Here is a 22,805-nt window from a genome sequence, read left to right as displayed (position 1 = left end):
AATTACAGCAATGGCCTATTTAAATCATAGGATTTTAACATACTAGATAGGAGAGACAAATAAAGGCCTAAAACACTGCAGAAGGAGTAGACTTTATTTCCCACTCTCATACCTTCCTACTTTAAGATGTCCCCCAGAACCCTTCCCCAACAACACCCCTTCAATGTTCACGGTACATGCGGTATTGAAGGTGCATCTGTTAGCGTATAGATCTATCAACAGTCCTGGAATTGGGACAAAAGTCCTGATCCATCGGATGGTGGCATAATGCCCTCACAATGGGGACTGTCCTGTCTACATCAGGATATTTGGGAGGTATGTATTCTACAGTGCACCTTGGTGCGGATGTCATAGTGACAACACATTCCAAACAGTGGAAAAGGTGCTAATTGATAATGATATGAGTGATAAATGCCTCAATAAAGACTGCTCAACCTGTATAGTGCTCCAACACATTTTATTACACAAAACACATTATAGACAAGTGACTTATAAAAAGGATTCCTCATACATTCCAGTATGAAACACTATCAAACTGAAGAAGGGGTTTGTCTCTTTTACTTATAAAGCAACAATATATTACACAGTAATATATTACAAACAAATAACATAAAACAGAAGATAAAGATGACTCTGGCCAAATGACAGTGCCTTAGGCTAGTATTTGCCAATTCCAATAATCAAGGTTCCCCCTAACAATCTAGGATATAAGGATACCCATGATTGAGTATAGGTGACTTAATGCGCCAATCATTTTGATTAAACTGTTTGTGCTCAAGCCCTAAAACTTGGCCTGTTAGTGATGCTTGGGGGACTGGAGTTGGGAACCGCTGCCATATGTAAAACACACCTACGGGAGTAGAGCCTACTGTAATAAACATTGCACCAAAGCTAAGGATTAAGGGGAGAATCTATGCTATTTTGTGATATATCTCTGATTAAATTAGCAGTGATTATTACTGTAGCTTGGAATATGAATTGGATAAAGCAATCAAGTGCACTTCTGGAAAACCCTGAGCCCAAACACCACAATTGTCTCCTTGGCCTATTCTGAGAATAAATTGTTAAAAAGTAAAGTGGGTCAACTAAATAAAACAAATGGCCCTTATCATTTAAAATTCTATTATATATTGTATTGCATTTAAATGTATGTTGCAGATCTTTATAAATGAGTATATAATTTTAATTTTATATGCTTTTCAAAGTAGATGACAAGAAGTACTCAGCAGATTAACCATTCATGACCATTTAAGAAGACATAATGGGGGGTATTCAATTGTTAGGGGGGTATTCAATTGTTAGCGTTAACGGGGAAAAACGAGCGCTCAAAAAATATTACCGTTTATACGGTAATATTGCGCGTGAAAAGCGTTAATACGGTAGTTTACTCGCGGAATTTCAGCTCGCCGCTCAAGGAGCGGCGAGCTGAAATTTCGCGAGTAATTACCGTATTAACGCTAAGATTTTTTGAGCGTTCGTTTTTCCCCGTTAACGCTAACAATTGAATACCCCCCATTGAACAAAATAATGAAATAAATAAAGTGTTACCTGGTAATTTTGTCTGTACAGGACATTGTGATAAGCTGCTCTCCTGATAAAACTCCATCCCATGTTTGCAGTGCAGGTCGAGTTCTAACTGGAATCGTTCCCTCTCCGGACTCTATCTTTGTACGCAGATGGCCTCGAAATTTCCTGACTATGTGCTTGCACCTGTTCACTATGAAGAAATGTCTTAATGGTTTACTTGCTCATTAAACACAGATACAATAAAAACAATCATATTCCTACAATCCACAATATCAAACTTGATAGGATTTAAATTAATTTGTGAAAAGACTGTGATTGATTCACGGCGCAGGCTTCATCCTGATGCTTACTAGAAAAGCAGCCACTGATTGACCAGAAGAGGGAGCATCAGTAAGCCAGAGGAAGTTAGGAGAAATGACTTGATCTAACAGTGGAGTTTGATTTAAACTTGAGATTTGTTATAAGTTATTACTTTATTTACGAAGTGGCCCAAAACGGGCTCATTCAATTCCAGTACACTTCTAAGGAATCAACATATTCTTTGATCTTGATCTGGTTCCAGCAAAATACAAGTATCTCTTACATGTAGAAAATTTAATTTTTCCACAATTGTAAATACTGTGTACAAAAGCTTCACAAATTTGTACAAAAGTATTAATTGCACAGGACACTCAATTTGGAATTTAATTTCACAATTTAAGTCATTTTTACAGACTATAAAATACTTTAGCAATGACAAATTATCTTACTACAGCATTGTGAGTAGAAAGAAGATGTGCAACACGTCCTTAACTTCAGATAAATAGGAGAAAATAAGGCATAAAAATGTAATCTTGTATTGTGTTGTCCATTATTTTGTAAGTATTAAGGATAGAAACTGTTTTCCTCCCCTAGCTCCTTTGTTCATATGGACTGTGAATGTTCATCTAAATAATATCTCATTTTGAAAGTATGAAATGAGTCATTGAAATTGTGGGAGCTAAGTTATACTTTTGTTATCGTAATTACCATATCAAATCTATGCCTGAATATAATTTCCTGTGTTTTGCTTTATGTGTTTAAACTACAAAATATATTATAATAATACATCCTAATTAACCCTTTATACCATGAACAATGTACTTAATGCAGCTACGACCAGAGAGAAAATATTTTTTTTTCAGTTTCACAATTCACAACTTCTTAAAAAAAATTTTTTATTGTTTTTTTTAATATTATAATTTATGTATTTTATTCTAGTCTTTATGTCATACAGTGTAAATAATGAAGAGCCACCCCCCTCCACCCCAAAAAAGAAAATCTCACAGGGGAATTATGGCCAAATTTCTAAATGATCCAAAATAGATCTTAACAAGTGGCTCTATGGATATCCAGAGAAACCGCTGACCTCGGCTTGTTACCTTAATTATGCTACCTCCTCCAGTCTCTGACCTTGGCTTGTGTGTTTGATTATTCTGCTGTCTGGATGTATTTCCTGAATTTTTGGACACAGATCCTAGTTTCAGGTTGGTTATTTTAGTCCCTACTTATGCCTGGTGGGTCCTACTTCTGCCTATTACAAGCAACGTTATAAATATATAATTGTAAAACATGAAATAAAGAGAATCCCCATCTTACTGTTACGGGTTAACATCATATAAAGGCGCTTAAATAGGCAGAATTATAGGAGTAAAATCTAAAACAATAATTAAGCAAGAGTCAATTTCAGGTGATGTTTTAACTTTATGGAGCTGCCTCTTCCTAACAGTAATTATAAACAATACATTCATTTGCACAAAAGAGTATTTACAGCTTCTCTGCCTTTTTTCAAGATTGGTAATGACCAGGAGAAATTCAGCTTTATGTACAAGAAAGTAAATCTTACAATCAGATGTGATCTCGTAGGGAGAATTAATTCTAGCATCTCCACACGGTGATGTACTGACATATACGTGGAACAGAATGTTATCCTTTAGCCGGAAGCCTCCTTCTTTTAATCGGATGAAAATAGACCTCTCCCAGTCACTTCTCTGCTTGCTGTAAAGAGACATAATAGGCACATTACATCACTGAATCAGGGACATGTCTACCACCATTGTAGCTACTCATGTTTTCATTTTTTAGTGGTTACCAGAGGTGTATCTTGGGATGGGCTGCGGGCAGCAGGGGCAGTAGCCAAGGGTGCAGACAAGACAAGATGAAAAGAGGCAAAATATCACATTGAAAAACGAAAAGCATAAAAAAATGTATTAAAAAATGTAATAATGATATGTGTAGTGTGGCTGGCAATGGAGCTGTCAATGTGATTGAATAATGAAGAGTAATTCTTAGTATGTGTTTATTTCTGTGTATATGGACCATTATATAGTAACACTTGTGTAGTACAAATGTTATAGTTGTCATAGCCTTGGGTAACATAGCACGGTACAAGAGGGGACAGGGTAGCAATTGTAAAACTCTGTGCTTACGACGCAAACCTTCCTAGTTACATCTCTGGTCTGAACAGGAAAGCACGCTTTGATTGAACATAACATGGAAATAGAATTGATAAAAGTATTCCTGGCCAAATACAATAAGTCAATATGCATTATCAATTTACCACTTTCAAAACAAAATCTTTTTTATTTTACATGAAGCACCTTCTTTATTCCAAGGCTGAAAACATATTTCCTTATTCATGAATGGATTAAAGGCATTATCTACAAAATGATCATTAAAGATAATTGTCTGAGATTTGTGTAGGATAGCTTGAATATAGTGTTACCGGGACAGCCATTTAAACAGGCACATATGAAAAACACAAACTGTATTACAGTCAGTACTATAGTAAATATAATGCAGCAAAGAAGCGTTTGTTTAATTCATTTTCGGATTTTAAATGTGTCTTTATATAATAACTGTTTACTAGTCTCAAATGTATAAATAGATGCCTCTTCCACTGTGTTTTAAAAGACTTTGAAATTAATTCAAAAGTTGCTCACTATGCCCTGCCATGTTTTTGTAAATGGTTGTCCCACATCCAATATCACAGACTTGGATCAATAAACTGGCCTTTTAGCAGTAATGTATGCTATGTTCTTATAGTTTGAAGATGTTCTTCGGCCTGCGAACATTAAGAATGTAGAATTGACAGGTCATTATAAAATACCTGTTTATCAGTTTCAAACATATAAAATATATATTTATATTTCAAGTATAAATAGATGTCTCTAGAGACATTTTCATTGTTGTTCGGTTATTCTCATTTTGAAATAGATTGGTTCCCAGTAAGAGACGTGGGATTTTTATTTTTATTGAACATATTACTGTACTGTAGATATTCTTTAAGATCAAAAGACAACCTAAAGTATGGTAAAATGTTATTTCTTATTTAAAGATATATTTTCAAAATGTATGAATTACCAGAAAAGGTATTGTATAAATAAATGTAGTCTCTTGTAAAGTCAGTTGCTTTTGTGGCAATTGCACCTTTTAGACCACTTTTTAAAAAATATTTTTAAATAATATATCCTGCTCCAAATGGAACACCGTATTACATGTGATTGGATCATGCTTTTAACTCTTCACAAATTCCCTATAGACTCATGTAACTTATACACATTGGGCCTGATTCATTAAGGAACTTAGCCAAGAAATTGAATAAGTTTTCTTACTTAAGTTTTCTGGACAAAACCATGTTGCAATGCAAGGGGTGTAAATTAGTTTTTTATTATTATGCACATAAGTTAAATGCTGGCTAATTTTCATGCAGCACACAAATACTTGATAGCTTATTTGTACACTGAAATTAAAAGTTGCTATATGTGTGCTACATGAAAAAACAGACAGTATTTTACTTATGTGCAAAATAATAAACAAATTTACACCCCTTGCACTGCAACATGTTTTTTTTTCCAGAAAACTTAAGAAAAAACTTACTCAAATTCTTGCCTAAGTTCCTTAATGAATCAGTCCCATTGTTATTTACATTATGAAGTCATATGCTGGTGATTTTTTTTATTACTGACAAAGCAACAACATGTATCGTCAGCAGAATTCAATTCACCTTAGATGTACACTATATGGACAACAGTATTTGGCCACACCTGTTAATTATTTAATTAAGATGTTTCAATTAGATCAGAGGTGTATAACATCAAGCACCTAGCCATGCAGTCTCCATTTGCAAGCATTTGTGATACAAAATTGGTCGTTCTGAAGAGCTCAGGGGATTCAAGTGTGTTACTGTGACAAGATGCCACCTTTGCAATAAGATGATTCCTGAAATTTCATCCCTGCTGGATATTCCACGGTCAACTGAAAGCAATATTATTGTAAAGTATAAGCGTTTAGGAACAACAGCAACTCAGCCACGAAGCTGAAGACTACATAAAATCACAAACTGCTAAGACGCATGGGGCATAGATGTCACCAGCGCTCTGCTGATTCCATAGCTGAGGAGTTCAGAACTTCCACTGACATTAATGTAAGAACAAAAACTGTGCAGCGGGAGCTTAATGTGGGTTTCCATGGCCTCACATAACCGAGACCAATGTCAAGCATCGGATGGCGTGGTACACCGACACTGGACTGTGGAGCAGTGGGAAGGTGTTCTGTGTAGAGATGTTCACTGATCCCCGTGTTCTGGATTTGGTTTTGGATGTGGATTATCTTGGTGTTTTGGTTTTAGCAAAACTACACTTGCGTGTTTTGGGGTTGGATCCCGATTTTTTTTGTGCTAAAAATCACGTATTTTGCTTTTTTTCCCCCTACATTATTATTAACCTCAATAACACTAATTTCAAGTCATTTGCAGTCAATTTCGACCACCTCACAGGTCACAATATTATTCACATACACTTTCAAACAAAGACTGCAGATTTAGAAGACCAAGCCTGCCAGACCTATTATTTGTATTTCAGCAATGACAATTAGCAATGGAGCTCTCCTCTTTGTATGTTACCTATATAACACAGTACAATGTGACTATAGATTTAGAAGACCAAACCAGACAGAAATATTATTTCTATTTCAGCAATGACAATTAGCAATGGAGCTCTCCTGAATGTCACTGAAGACTTTGAAGAACACCGCTACCCCTCCTCTTTCTTTTCTACCTATGACGCTGCCCAACTGCACTAAAGAATGCCAAGAACTGTGCTACCCCCTCTCTGTCCCTCTGTGAAATAGCGCTGGATCGCTGTGGAGGGCAGTACTTATAGAATCCAAAGCTCGTGAGATCCGACGACGTAATGATGATGTTTTGCTTTGTTTTCAATTCTCAGGGTGCGCGAAAGTACCGAGCCGTCTCAACTCGGTACTCGGATCTGCTAAGTTCGGGTGTGTTCAGTTCTCGGGGAACCGAGCCTGAGCATCTCTAGTTCTGTGGAGTGACGAATCATGCTTCTCTGTTTGGCAGTAAGATGGGCGAGTCTGGGTTTGGTGGATACCGGGAGAATGTTACCTGCCTGACTGCATTATGCTAACTTTGAAGTTTGGTGGAGGAGGGACAATGGTATGGGGCTGTTTTTCAGGATTTGGGCTAAGCCCTTTATCTTCAGTGAAGGGCAATCTTAATGCTTCGTCATACCAATTTTGGACAATGCTATGCTTCCAACTTTGTGGCAACAGTTTGACGAAGGCCCTTTTCTCTTCAAACATGACTGTGACGCACTGCACAAAGCAAGGACTACAAAGACATGGCTTGATGAGTTCGGTGTGGAAGAACTTGACTGGCCCACACAGCACCCTGACCTCAACCCCATCGAACATCTTTGGGATGAATTGGGACAGAGATTGTGAGCCAGGCCTTCTCGTCCAACATCAGTGCCTGACCTCATAAATGCTCTACAGAATGAATGGGCTCAAATTCCCACAGAAACACTCCAACATCTTGTGGAAAGCCTTCCAAGAAGAGTGCAAGATGTTATCGCTGAAAAAGGTGGACCAACTTCATATCAAAGTATATGTATTTTAATTCAATGTCATTACAGTCCCTATTGGTGTAATGATCTAGCGTCCAAATACTTTTGTCCATATAGTGTAGCTTCAGCTGAGTGTAAAGGAAGCAGATGAAACCCTGCTCATTACAACCTGTTTTGTATATTGGATGCAATACTCTAGGCATGTTTTAATTCACTGGAAGCTAATAATATTTATTGAAGGTGACTCTTTACCATTTAATTGTTTATATTGTGGAGTGCAGAATCTAATATCTGCCAAGGGTATGCGACCAAGGACCTGTTCAAAGGATAACCTAACATTTTATTTTACTTATCATAAAACTATTGGTTAACCATGACACACATTTTTGGCCCCAAAAATCAATGTATCTACAGTAAGATATGAGGCAGCACCTTGTACAGTTACAGCCTTTCTCCTCAATCTCGACATTCTACTTACTAATCTGGAGACCTAATCTAGTGACAGTGTACAGCAATGGCAATCCATTTAAATATTGGTTATGCCATTTTTCAGGGGTGTGTAAGGATTTCTCTTAGCCAAATGCAAGGCCGTGAAAAATAATCATGTTACAATGAACCTAATTAAAATATGATGTTTATTTTATTGGATTATTTTATTAAACAAATAATATTAATTAATACATTTAAATAATATTTTCAATATAATAATAATGATGATGATCATCATAATAATAATCCATAAAATTAAAAAATAATAAATAATTAAAGGCAATTATGTGAAATAAAATACAAAACATTAGGTTAGCATTCTCACTGGCCCACTTTAACGTTATATAATCTTAGAATTCACTGGTGCATCTGGACTAAAAAAAACTGCATTATTACTCAGGTGTGAAACATGGAAAAGTTTAACCATTATTTTTTACTTATATACATACTTGCCAACTTTCTAAAGTTGGCTTCCAGAAGCCTGCCAGGGAAGGTGGGCGTCATTTTACAGCAGGGGCGGGGCTAAACGCCGCGATTCCCGGTGAATCACAGCGTTCTGGACCTAATTCTTCCTAGTGAAGTGGGCAGATGCAGGAGATTGCCACACTCTCCCGGGAGTCCGTGAGACTCCCGCGAAATGCATTCCAGGAGAGTTGGCAAGTATGCTTATATAGCACTGATTATGTTACACAGGGCTGCACAGAGATTATGTAATTATTCACATCAACCCTGGCACACACACACACACACACACACACACACACACACTCTCACTCTCTAAGGTCCAATTTTGTTAGAGGTCAATTAACCTACAAGCAGTGGTGGAAGTGGGGGTGTATACGGTGATATGCCGTACTGCCCCACTTCTCCTATTGTTTTCATTGTAAAACTGTCAAATTCCATTTACTTACACTCCAATTACATTTTTCATACTGCCACTTCTAAATTTCTACTTTGACCACTGCCTAGAAGTATTTTTTGGACTGTGGGAGAAAAACTAAGCACATAGACCCAGGCTTACACAGGGCGAACATACAAACTCCACACAGGGCCTGGTCAGAATTGAAACTCAGAAACTCCAGAGTTGAGAGTCAGCAATGCTAGCCACTGTGCCACAATGCAACTGTTAGCCTTCACAAGCACAGCCCTCTCTACCTTATCACGTCTGCACATTCTTCATCAATTTAGTATGTACTTGTTCTGCTGTTATGTATAATTTTGTTTTTGTGTATGAATTGCTATATAAACTGTCCGGCACTGTGGAGTTTTGTGGCGCTTTGCCAATCAAAGAAAACAATGACTTGCTCTTATGCCCGTTCAGCTAAAAAAGGTGTCTTTTGAAGTTGTGTTCACATATTGGTTACTATCCATGTCTTGTGAATTACCGTATTTCCCCATGTATAGGACGCTCCATTGTATAAGACGCACCTTCATTTTTTCTCCGAAATGTAAAAAAAAATATATATTTGCTGTTAAAACGTTTTGTTCCGTTCAACTGAAGTGTGCTGAGATTGTGCAGCAGCCGGCCAGCACACTCTCCCTGCAGGTCCGTTGGGCAGAGACAGGCAGGGAGAGTGCTGGCTGGCTGCTCCGATTGCAATCAGTTGGCGCAGGTCGCCGGAGGGAGGAGACAGAGGGTGTGCTGCTCTGCGCTATGGAAAGTCGGTACCTTTATAGTCCGGTAAGACAGCCAACCCTCTGCACTGCTGGAACCATCTCTCCCTCCCCTTTTGTATTGATTGATGATTCTGAGTGAGCAGCCGCTCAGCACACTCTCCCTGCAGGTTCGTTCCGCAGAGACTGGCAGGGAGAGTGTGCTGGCCGGCTGCTCTGATTGTGATCAGAGCAGCCGGCCAGTACACTCTCCCTACCTGTATCTGCCGAACGGATCTGCACATAGTGTGCAGCCGCTGGCAGCAAGCCCCTCAGCACACTTAAGCGGAACGGATCTGCCAATCGCACCCCCCGTTTTTAGACCCTAAATTTTTTGAAAAAAGGTGCGTCTTATACATGGGGAAATACGGTACTTCCATGTTGATAAGTGTGTAATAGCTTTACTACATCTGAAACACAAGGACATTTTGAGTACAGAGCACATGTAAATAGCCTGAATCTGGTCACCACGGGAGATGGTAAATCTAGTTTTCTATCAAGCGTTTAGCTCGAGTTGGTTCAGTTCTAAGTTTTTCATGAATTATGTAAACAAATATCTAAAAGTGTCCCTTGGCTTGAACTAATCTAATTCTTCATGAAAGGAAATCTGCTTTCATGGACCAAACACTGAAAGATGAAAGTCGCATTAAATTGCTTTGCCTATTTCCTCTGTACATTGGTCACTCAGTATCACAGAATAAATAAATGGTTTCATAAAAGAAGTGTGGATCAGACATCTAGAGGGCAGATTTGTCCCACAGCGGATGTTATAACATCTCTCATTGTCGGCAAATTTCTATTTACCTTAGATGTAGCTCCAGCTGAGTGTAAAGAAAGTGGATGAAGGCCCTTCTCACTACAACCTCTGCATGGCAGTCGTTGACGACCAGTCCTTGGTCATTAAGGTGTTCTCCGTTAATGCATTTGGTGCCAGATGACAGAGCAATGACCTGTGCTTGCCTTAGGTCTAAACCTGTTAAACAGAAACATGAAACAGTATAAGAAAAAAGTTTTTTTTTTAAAACAATGAAAACCTGCTTTTAACATTTAGGGCCTGAGTCATTAAGGACAGTAAGGCAATAAAAGGAGTAAATGTTTTCCGGGACAAACCATGTTACACTGCAAGGGGTGGAAAGTAGTATACAATTTTGCACATAAGTTGAATACTGTCTGTTTTTTCATGTATCACACAAATACTTGATAGCTTTATTTTTACACTGAAATTTAAAGTTCATTTAGGACATGCTCTACCCCAACTATAAATCTTTCCCCACATTTTAAATTTACCTCACCCTCCAATGCAACATGGTTTTGCCCAGGTGCAAAGTTACTCCTTTTTTATGTTTTGCTCTCCTTAATGACTCAGGCCCTTAAAGTTTTACAACATAAACACAGTATTGACACTTATGCACATTTGTCACTAAGCCAATGATTGTTAGAGGGACAGTATAGAACAATATAATGGGAAGGAGTGATGAGGGTGAGTGGACAGGTGCCCAGGGCACCCTAAAGCAATTTTCTGTATTTCCTGTAGAGTATCTTGTACAAGGCTGTCTTTCCACATGGGCATGCTGGGCAACTGCCCAGGGGCCCCACAGGCATAGAGGGCCCCATAGGCAGCGCCTGAAAATATATATATATTTTTTTATCTTCTTTGCGGCATTCCCTCCTCCTCGCTGCGTTCGGCTTCCTGCTCCCTTGTGCGCTCGCACTGAATGACGGGCATGACATCATCACGACTAACATTTTCTTTGAAGAGCGCAGAGAGAGGAGCCGCGAAGGCGACAAGTAAAGACAGAAGAAGAGACAGAATAGAAGAAGGGGGAGTGTGACACAGGGGAGATAGAAAGGGGAACAAAAGCAGCATAATGGAGGGCACAGTGGGAAATAGGGGAGACAGAACCCTCCTCCGCCTGATACAGCAGTGAGGTAAGAGTTGTACAGTGTTTTTTAATGTTTAAGCACTGATTTTGGTTATGTAGGTAGGGGCCCCAGTGCACTGCTTTGCCCAGGGGCCCATAATGCTGTTAAGATGGCCCTGATACTGTGTGAAACATCTCTGTTCAGAAAGTAGATCCACACATATGCTCATATGAAAACTTCTAGCGCTTACACCCTCCGGTGCCTGGAGATGCAAGGATGAGGTGTGAAAGAGGGGTGAAAGGGGCGTGCAATTGGGACTCCTGCAGACCTGGAGAAACATGTATATATGCTATAGCATACCTTCCACACCTCCCAACATTTGGGAATCTGGCATTTGGTCATGGGGCGTGGCCACATCATGTTGCGGGCATGGCCATGATAAGATGGGGTGTGTCCACTCCCTCGAGGGCATACCTTGCACTTTTGAAGTGCTAGGCTGCCCTGTACTCTCCTCCCCTCCCTTCCAAACACCTCCATTGCCATGTGCACCACTTGCATGCAGAGCAGCAGTGAACAGACAATACCTCAAAAATTTTCCACTCATGGGACTCAGCTGTCCTGATCAGGATGGTGGGCCAGGTCCCTCAAATTGGGACTTGATGCAGAGTGTGGACGCATCTCGAGATATGTGTGACTCTGCATATGGGTGTAAATACACTTGGTTTCCGTGTTCTTTTTTTAAGAGTAAGTTACACCCGTTTTGCATCTGCCCCTTTATGCAATAAATTCAGTAAGACTGCAATACATTCAGCATACCGTGCCTCCATGTGTGTGTTGAAGAATAAACACGGCAGGAAGACATATGTATGATACGTCAGGGCTGCTAAGTCTGATAGTCGGGTAGAGGTAAATAAGCTAAGCAGCATGCAGTTGATGGTACGTTGGGTCTTTGGGGCCACATAATTCAATTCCTATAAAGAATTAAGATAATTAGATAATTAAATGTTGTGTTTTTTATGTTACTACATAAATAAGTTTGGATGGATTCCATGCAAAAGATAACTTTACTTTGAAGAACTGATAAGGAGTATGACTGAGCAAACTATAAGAGGGACCCAGTGCCGTGATAGAGCTTGAGCCCACCTCCTTTAAGGCTTTATGGGAAATTTAGCTATAAAATCAAGTCAGTGATATAACAGTATTTTAAATAATAGAGAAATGATGCTGTAATGAATTCCTTTCAGCCTCTGGATCAATATGTAGGTGACAGTAATAGTACACAATATGCTCTCATGTCATGTTAACATACTGCACAAGCTAAATGGTGCCCTAGTTTGCCATAGCACCCTAGACAACTATACAGACAGCAGACTACAAAGACTTGTGATTAAAATGCTAAAGTAGAACACAGTCCAGAACAGCTATGAATGTGCACATGCATTGTACAAAACACTGCAACGGACACAGACCTGAACCCATTTCTCTTTCAGTAATGAGCTGACAAAAGAGGAATTCTAGACCCGTTCCGGCAGGACCGAGCTATGGGTGTAAGAAGACAATATTGCCGAGAGCTAAAGACGGGCGTTTCCATAGACAATGCAATGGCTTTAAAATCTGTACTTACATCTAATAGTTGTTAGATAAAAGGCCTCCGACACAATTTTCTTGTTCAATCAATAACTACATCCTTGGAGCGCACATACTATATGAGGCAATAAACATCTCCCACCGAGGGGGAAAAAACTACCAGGTAGTTTATGGGCTGCTAAAGCTACTGCTGATGGTTACAGAGTCCTTATAAATGTACCTATCACTGGAAGTACTAAATACAATCTACAAATCAGTTCCAGTTCTTTTCCACTTCAGTTGGCACAGAGATCTCAGATAAATCACTCCCAGCCCATCCCTTGGTTCAAGGCTATGAGACACAGGAATTATTAGTACACTTCTAAGGAATATACTGTATATCTACAGACGTTTTTCCCAAATATGGATGACAATTTATTTATTCAAAACACACACACATACATATATATATATATATATATACATATATACACACACACACACACACACACACACATATATACACATATATATATATATATATATATATATATATATATATACACACACATATATACTCACATATATATATATATATATACACACACATCACACATACATATCTATAATATAAATGTCTAGTGGCGTGTGTTAGTCTGTCTGTGTGTGTAAAAAATAAAACCAAGCTGCAGCGCCACCTGCTGGGCGTAGTTATACACTGACCTACTAAATTCTTAGTGTGTGTGGAAAAAAAACCTCTGAAAGGGCTGAAATTTGGTATTAAGATGTTTTTAATTGTTAATTTAATTTGTTAATTGTTAAAAGTGTTTATAAAGATTTAAAAATATATATATATATATTTCTTGAAGGAGAAGTGACAGTTGAGAGTGGTTGGTGGTTGCCGGGGGTGACAGTGGGGAGTGGTTGGTGGTTGGTGGTTGCCGGGGGTGACAGTGGGGAGTGGTTGGTGGTTGCCGGGGGTGACAGATTGAGAGGTGTGTGATACTCAGGACCGCTGAGAGAGATCCCTGTGTCTGGATAGACATCTGGATAGATGTGGCGATGAAAATGAAGGATGAGGTGATGGAGAAAAATGATGAGGTGGTGACATGTGGACAAAACCACGTTAAAAAAGGGCGCTTGCATCGGGAAGTAACGCTCTTCCCCTGAGGAGGCCTGGGCTAGGCCCAAATGCATGACAAGAACCTTTTTAAGACCTTAAGTAGCTTGATTTGACTAGAATGCATGAGTATCATGCACGGGTTAACTTGTATATACATATATACACACACACACACATATATACACACATATATCTATATATATATATATATATATATATATACACACATATATACTCACATAAATATACACACACACATATATATATATATATATATATATATATATATATATATCATATTTACCAACTTTCTGATCTTCAATTCCGGGAGCCTGCGGAGGAGGTGGGCGTAACGGGGGGCGGGGCTCCAAAATGCGCGTCATTTCGGACCCGCCCATTGACGTAATGACGCAAACGCATCATTTGACAGTGGGGGGTAGGGCCAAACGCCCGAGGACAGTGGCAGGTGGGGAGTTTGACTGGGGCTGTACACCTGTCAAACCATAACGCAGGTGTCCTAAGGCGAGCTCAGGGAGGACAGAAACCTCCCGTGGAGCAGAAGGGCAAATCGCGGCGTTTGGGACCTAATTCTGCCCACTTCTCTAGGAATTATCCAGATGCGGGAGATTGCCACACTCTCACGGGAGTCCGTGAGACTCTAGCAAAATGCGGGAGTCTCCCGGACATTCCGGGAGAGTTGGCAAGTATGATATATATATATGTATACACACATATATACCAGACTTGCCAACTCTCCCGCATTTTGCGGGAGACTCCCGCATTTTGCGAGAGTCTCCCGGGCTCCCGGGCGAGTGTGGCAATCCCCCGCATCTGGATAATTCTGCCCACTTCCTAGTGAAGTGGGCAGAATTAAGTCCCAAACGCCGCGATTCCCGGTGAATCGCGGCGTTTGGCCCCGCCCCCGCTGTCAAATGACGCATTTTGCGTCATCACGTCATGGGGGCAGGTCCAAAATGACGTCACTTGGAGCCCCGCCCCCCCCGTCACGCCCACCTCCTCTGCAGGCTCCCGGATTTCACCAACAGAAAGTTGGTAAGTATGATATATACTCACATATATATAAACACATATATATAAACACATATATATATATATATATATATATATATATATATATATATACACACACACTTGTGTAAAACCAGAACTTTGGAATGGGATATACATATTTTGTTACTACATTTGACTGGTTAAAATCAGTGGTAGATATCTATCAATCTATCAATCTGTCTCTATATCTCTTTCTCTCTCACTCTCAAAGATTTTTGTCTAAGGAGAAACAATGGTCAGGTAGGAATGTATTCTCTGGCATAAAGCTGCTGCATGAATAGATTTCAGCTTGAATATATAATTCTCTTTGTCTCTGTTTCTCTTCCCATGTTTTGAAGTTAGGTGGAGTTCTTCTGAGCGTGCTCAGTTTTTCCAAAAATCCATGCAGTGTAGGTGCAATGCTTGACTAGCCATATAACTGTTTTCTGAACAGAATATACTCAATAACTCTTTGCATTGCAAAACACCTTGTACTGTTGCATAATTAAACTTATCCTGAAGCTTAACCCACAACCCAACAACAACATTCTGCATAATAATACCTTTAAGATTTGCTTTAGATTTGGATTTGTTGGCTAAAATATACAATGAAACCATTCTGGTACTGTGTTCCTTCACTGTTGTAGAAGCACAAATAACACATCTATAATATGTGTTAATGTTTTATATTATACAAGTGAAGCTAATATATGTATCAACTACTGTAAATAATAACTGTATAATGCACAAATGATGTTAATACATGTATAAACTCCTGCAATAAATATAATATATATGTATAGATTGTAAGTTCTGATATCTGTTATCCCTTATAGTCGGTGATTTCTGATGTCATCGCTTTAAAGTGCTTACTTGTGTATTATAAGGTATAACAGAACTTGTTACGTAAAATTTTATAGATATTATAGATCACCTTGTATTTCTGTGGCATGTATGAAAGCCGTCAGTCAGCAGCTTTGTACTTTATAAAGTCACAAATCTCTTGGGTCACTTCTAATACCCATATAATTTACAGTTGGTAGTGCATTATCCAAATATAAACAGCGATTCTGCTGTCATCATTTATAGTCTGTGAGATCTGATGTCATCAGTACATTGTTCATTAGGAAAATATGTGTATTATAAGGAGTAATGCACCCCCTACAGATATTAGAAGCCAGCTTGGATTTCTATGACCTGTGTAAAAGCACTTTGGCCTCCTGCTTTTATACTCTCATGGAACTCCCCGGTAACTTCTAATATTCTGATAATTTACAGTAAGGACTGTACTATCCCATATATAATATCTACTTATCTTTGTTTATAATCAATGAGCTCTTGTCACGATCTGCCTGCAGCTTGCTGCTTTGTATGGGCAGCTCCTGCCTCCAGGACTATTAGACTTTATTATTTGTGTTGCTTTTTATGTGTTGCAGCAGTACCTCTGATCACCAGAGCTGCTGCTATTGTGCCTGCTTCTAGTCCCTTAGACATTAACCCTGCTGCACTAATTATCCCTGGCACCTGGCTGTTTCCTATGTATACCTGTCTCTCCCAGCATTCATTGCTGGTTATTGATGTTACACTCTGTGGTCACAGCCTGCTATTCATTGTTGTTACTTCCTCCTGCTGTGCTCCTGGGTTTATGCTGCTTGGGATCTCCACATACATTCTGCTGACCTTTATCATCTGTGAACCTGGTATTTACCTCTGCATTTCCCTGCACATGCTGCCTGGAATCTTTCCATACCTCCTGTTTACCTGCAACTGCCGTATACCTGGTAATTATTGCAAAGCTCATTATTCCATCGTCTGTTCATACTCTTCATTAATAAACATTGAATGTTTTTCACCTTATTCGTGGCTCCTTAGCTGTATTCCTGCATTGATTCATGACAGCTCTGCTGTAATTACTTCAAAATTTACTAGTAAAACTCATGCATTATGAGTATCTGCGCACCACTAACCATATAGAATTATGGACATTAGAATTCACCTCAGATTTTTGTAGCCTCTATGAAAGACAACTTGGCCTTTGACCTCATGACTTTATATAGTCATAGACTTCGTTGTTGACTTCTAATATCCTGGACATTTGCACATACTTGCCAACTCTCCCGGCATGTCCGGGAGACTCCAAAATGACGCGTTTTACCGCACCCCGCCCCCTCCCACCCTCTAGTCACGCCCCTCTCCCGGACTACACATGCCGAAAGTAGGCAAGAATGCATTTGCTGTAGGGGAGATTTACCAAACTTGTCCCCCTGTATTTTCATCTCTAACAGGGATTTATTGGTGTCTCATTAAAACTGTGTGTAAATTATGTAAGAGATATGTCACCTATATTTGATAATATACGCTTGGTAATGATCTAAGTACAAGCAAATTTCCTTTATGCATCTAAAGATGAAACAGGCTTATTAAGATATCCCCATGAGAGGAAAAAAAACGCATTAACCAACTGGATATAATGTTCTCACCATTTATGATCCAAGATGTATTTCACATTCTTTTTTTAATTAATATGTTAATGCTTTTATCAAGTAACATGAGTAAGTTTAGCAAAGCAAAATTATTATGCAAAATTGCATTGTACAGTGGGATGTTTCAATACCATCACTCCAATAATGTCACTCCTTCAACATAGAATAATACAAATATAAAAATATGTATACAAAAACATTGTGTAATTTATACATTACATTAACCACCAGTTAACTGATGAATGAAGGAATTGACTGTGACAAATTTCATCCATAGATTTAACCTGATTTTATTATTTTTATCACCTGCATTGTCAATTGTATTGAATTTCCTACATCGCCTTAATTCTATTTAAAAAAAACAAAAAAGGATTGGACACAGAAAAGAGTCATACAAAGCAATGATCATAGAACAGTCTAAAAGATAATGTACATGCTTAAATGAGAGGCCATGTGGTCCATATTTACAAAAACAGTTATTCAGGTTAAGTATATAAAGAGAAAAGAATAGTGGAATGACTAAAATCATCAAATCTGGCTTTTTCATTCATGTGCTGATTGGCTGTTCAACTTATTGTTTGACAATTATGTATTGTATTATTCATGTTATGATGGCATGGCTATTTAATTATAATGTGCTGCTATACTTCTGTTAATTGTAAGCAACTTGCTGAAATGTGACCAATAAGCTGGGTACACACTACAGAAAATTTCTCCCGATGCGATATATATTTAAACACAGGTGTTACACAATTTACCTTCAGATCTGTGCTCTTCATCGGTCATAATCATTGGCTGGAAAGATCGTTACTCTGCACACTCCATAGAGATCTATGGACACTGCCGGCTGTGAGTGCTTACACACTGCAGGATTGGAACGCCATTGTTTCATTGTTGAACGAGATTTTGAGTTTGGTTTAAAAATTAAATGAAACGATACAATGTGCCTTGGAATGATAATTGTTCATCGTCGGAGCATACACACTAATGCGATATTGGGCCAAACGGTCGTTTATCGTGTGATTGGCCCGATAATGATCTGAACCCTGCCTTAGTGACATTGGTCTCCCCTGGATGAAAAGACCTTTTATTAATTCTCTGCACTAATATCCAATGGGTAGACAATCTCTAATGAGTGAGAACCTTTAGCTGTTATCTATGTTTTCTTAAAGCAGTTACACTAATAATTTCATTTATTACCAGTTACTTATTTAGTGCCTACAATGCACTTTATCGAGAATATTTAATCATACACATTAGTCCCTACCCCATGGAGCTTACAATCCATATTCTTTACAACACATATACCATGGTTAATTTTTGTTAGGAGCCAATTAACCTCCCCGTATGACATTGGAGTTTGTGAGGAACCCAGGGCACCAGATAGAAACCCATGCAAATATGGGGAGAACATACCATCTCCACACAGGGCCCTGCTTAGAATCAGGACCCCAGTGCTGTGAGTCAGCAATGTTAACCACTGTGCCACAGTGTTGTTAAACAATTATCTTTTTTGTTCTTGATCTGAGGAGCAAGACTGGACTCAGCAGGAATATTTTAAAGGGAAGAAAATGCAGGTGGCCCAGTGACCCAGCCCAAGGTAGCCCATTATGGGACGGGCCCAGTCGGTAGATGTCCCTCTGGCCCCAGCCCAGCTTGACCCTGTACTTAATAGATGCTTATTGTATTTATTATTGTAATTTAATATCCAGTAACTGTTTTGACCATCGAAAGTTTATGTTTTGCTGTTTTCATCTCTAATAATTCTGCTATTCTATGAGAGGGAAGAAGAGTCAGTGGAATAAACCTACCAGGTGGATCTACCATTGGTGCGGTAAGTGCAGGGCACCAGGGCCCATGGAGATAATGGGGCCCGCTTCATCCCCACCTACCTGCACCGGGGCCCATATAGGTTAACAACAACACAGTACAACCAGAGGAGTTAGTCACCACCTAGGTTATTCATGGAGAGAAGTGTAGCTGTTCTAACAGCGTATATATTGAAAAGAAAGGAACCAGATGCAGAACATTTATATTTAAGTGTAGTAATACAAGTGGAGGCAAACGTATTGAGTTAAAATTAAATCATATCCATAAACCCCAAAAGAACATCCCACCGTCGACCACCTGAAAATGTTGGCTTAGCATCACTAATCAAACTCATTTCAAAACAATGGAGGCCTCCTTTTTTAAATAAACAAATTTCAGAATAATGTCCCTTCAGTAAATACTACCAACTGAAATATAATAAAATAAAAATATGGTATTGGTACATAGTAAATATATCAGACAAAAGAAACTCAGCAGTTTTACAGATCTCTGGATAACACAGGGGCCTGTGGTCAGGATTTATCTGTGTTCTAAATTCAGTCTGACTCTGAGCCATTACCGATGTGCTCGAAATATGAAGTGATGAATTATGTTTTATATACCGTCTTACACCTGCTAACGTATTGTTGATTTTACAGTTCTGTGTCTGCTAAACATTACCTTATTTATCATATAACTTGACACTTGATTTGTTACAAATATATGACTCAGATTTATACTTTGGCCACAATAGATGTTCCAGGATCACTTCTAAATATACAAAAGAGTTACAGAAGAAAGGTTTAGTGGATTTTAGTTAGAACATATGAAAAAGTAAACATGTGTCATATGTGGAGGAGATCTGACAGCTGCCTACATTTACCATGTGTTTCAGAGTGACCTTTTAATGAAATCTTTGTTGGTCTTTCATTATTCCATGTCTTGTGGCAATATGTCATGTGCACTAATACCAGATGCTGCCTTGTTTAAAGCCATCAAATATTACATTACCCCTTAAAATCATAAGAGTTGATGGAGACCCATACATAACAAGTTTAGCGCTACCAAGAATTCCTCAAAACCAAGAAATATTGTTTAAAGTGCATTTGTGGAAATTTGTGGCAAAATTTCACGCAAGGTGTGTTTTGTGGCAGAATAGGCCAAGTTCTATTCTTGCTTCACCATTCCGCACAGTATCTGTAATTTGGCATTTCAAAATGTTTAGGGGCGTATTCAATTGTTAGCGTTAACGCTAACAAACGAGCGCTCGAAAAATCTTATCGTTAATACGGTAATTACTCGCGGAATTTCAGCTCGCTGCTCCCTGAGCGGCGAGCTGAAATTCCGCGAGTAAACTACCGTATTAACGGTTTTCGCGCGCAATATTACCGTATAAACGATAATATTTTTCGAGCGCTCGTTTTGCAGCGTTAACGCTGACAATTGAATATGCCCCTATAGTCTATGAATAGAGCAGGAAGAAATGGTCATTTCATTCTGCTGTGTGCTATGATTGGGGTAGAACTGGGAACACCTATGGACAATCTCTGCTGGCCAAATGAGGGATGAGGCAAATATTTTGCAGAACTGTTTTGACAATTCATCATCATCATCATCATCATCATTATCATCATCTATTTATATAGCTCCACTAATTCCGCAGCGCTGTACAGAGAACTCACTCACATCAGTTCCTGCCCTACTGGAGCTTACAGTCTAAATTCCCTAACATACACACACACAGGCCAAGAGACTAAGGTCAATTTAATAGCAGTCAATTAACCTACTAGTATGTTTTTGGAGTGTGGGAGGAAAGCAGAGCACCTGGAGGAAACCCACGCAAACACGGGGAGAACATACAAACTCTGCACAGATAAGGCCATGGTTGGGAATCAAAATCTTGACTCCCTCATCTTTAATTTAAAGCAATAAAGAAATAATATCATGTGTAAGCATGAGTAGAAAATGCAGGCCCTATGTAACTTGTAAACCAGTGTTTTACAGCTCCGATTCTCAAGCCATCCTAACAGTCCAAGTTTTAAGGATATCCGTTGCTTGAGTACAGTTGATTTGATTTAACCACCTGTGCACAAACATGGATATCCGCAATACCTAAAATGTTAGGAGTTCTTGAGGACTGGATTTGGGAAACACTGCTGTAGACCATACTAAAGCAGGATACACCTACAATGGTGTGTGAGGAGGTGCAAGTACATGTGTACAGCGTGTTATATGGAGGTTTCTGGAACCCCCTTCTCTGCCCTCTCTGCCCTAGGTCTTCGGCCTCCACTGCTTGATGACATCAGAGATCCTGTGAGTCCAACATGTCCTACTATCTGTCTGAACCTGAGCAGAATTATACCCAGGAATAAAACCCCAAATACCCTTTACTTAGTTAGGAAGCAATTACTTTGTTGCACTGTTGCTCTAGCACATTGAGATTGACTTTATTAATATGAAACACCCATGCATGAACTAAATATCCCCAGGGCCTGATCAACCACTTGTCTGATTAGGCTTCAGCCTGGGGCGCTGAGTACTGGGGGGCGCAGCGCGGCACACTAGCAAGCTATTTTTTTGTTTTTAAAATGCCGGCACCCGGCTTCTTCTTCGTCTAATAGGGCCGCCCCTGGCCTCAAGGCGGCAGTCCCGCATGTCCTTGTACTAAATCATGCAGCTAACAGCATATCCAATCCTGTTAGCTGCCTGTCAGTGTGGCTGCGGTGTATTGCTTAGTGTGGTCATGTGAGATCTCATGTGACCACACTAATCACACAGAGCGTGACCGCAGTGACAGTGCAGCTAACAGAATGTGAAGACAGAAGCGCCGGCATCTGGAGAGAGGAGGAACAAAAGACAGCAGGGTAAGTGGAGTTTGTTAAATATCAGGCTTGGTGACACATTGGATGTTGAGGGAAGAGATGACTTGGGGGGGGGGATTAATGAACTGACTAGATGGGGGGGCTTATGAATTGGATATGGGTGGGATTAATGAAATGGCTAGTAGAGGGGGGGATTAATGGAGTGAAAATGGGGAGGTAATGAACTGGCTAGATGGGGGGCGCTTATGAATTGGATAGGGGGATTAATGAAATGGTTAGAGGGGGGATTAATGAAGTGAAAATTGGGAGGTAATGAACAGGCTAGAGGGGGGGCTTATGAATTGGATAGGGGGCATTAATGAAATGGCAATAGGGGTTAATGAACTGGCCAAAGGGGGGGTTAATGAATTGGATAGGGAGGGTCATAAACAGGGAGGGTGCGGATTGATAAAAATGACAGGGGGAATGAATTGGCTGGTGGGGGAGGTGATGAAATAGCTTGTTGGGGGCAGGATGTCTGTATTGTGTGGCGGTGATG

General features: G+C 39.4%; 1 protein-coding gene across 3 annotated transcripts in view; it reads right to left on the bottom strand.

Annotated features, from left to right (window-relative positions):
* The window catches only part of ADARB2 (adenosine deaminase RNA specific B2 (inactive)), a 501,356-nt gene that overhangs the window by 43,475 nt on the left and 435,076 nt on the right, over positions 1–22,805 (bottom strand). For all 3 annotated transcript variants that reach the window (XM_075212079.1, XM_075212076.1, XM_075212077.1), the window contains 3 exons: positions 10,356–10,524; positions 3,392–3,543; positions 1,549–1,717 (listed from right to left, as the gene is read on the bottom strand). In XM_075212079.1, coding sequence (XP_075068180.1) covers positions 1,549–1,717; positions 3,392–3,543; positions 10,356–10,524 — 490 coding nt within the window. The remainder of the gene's footprint in view (positions 1–1,548; positions 1,718–3,391; positions 3,544–10,355; positions 10,525–22,805) is intronic.

Source organism: Mixophyes fleayi, chromosome 5 (genome assembly GCF_038048845.1).
Source record: "Mixophyes fleayi isolate aMixFle1 chromosome 5, aMixFle1.hap1, whole genome shotgun sequence".
Taxonomy (NCBI): Eukaryota; Metazoa; Chordata; class Amphibia; order Anura; family Limnodynastidae; genus Mixophyes; species Mixophyes fleayi.
The sequence above is the reverse complement of the archived record's forward strand: the minus strand, read 5'-3'. Positions and strand labels throughout refer to the sequence as shown.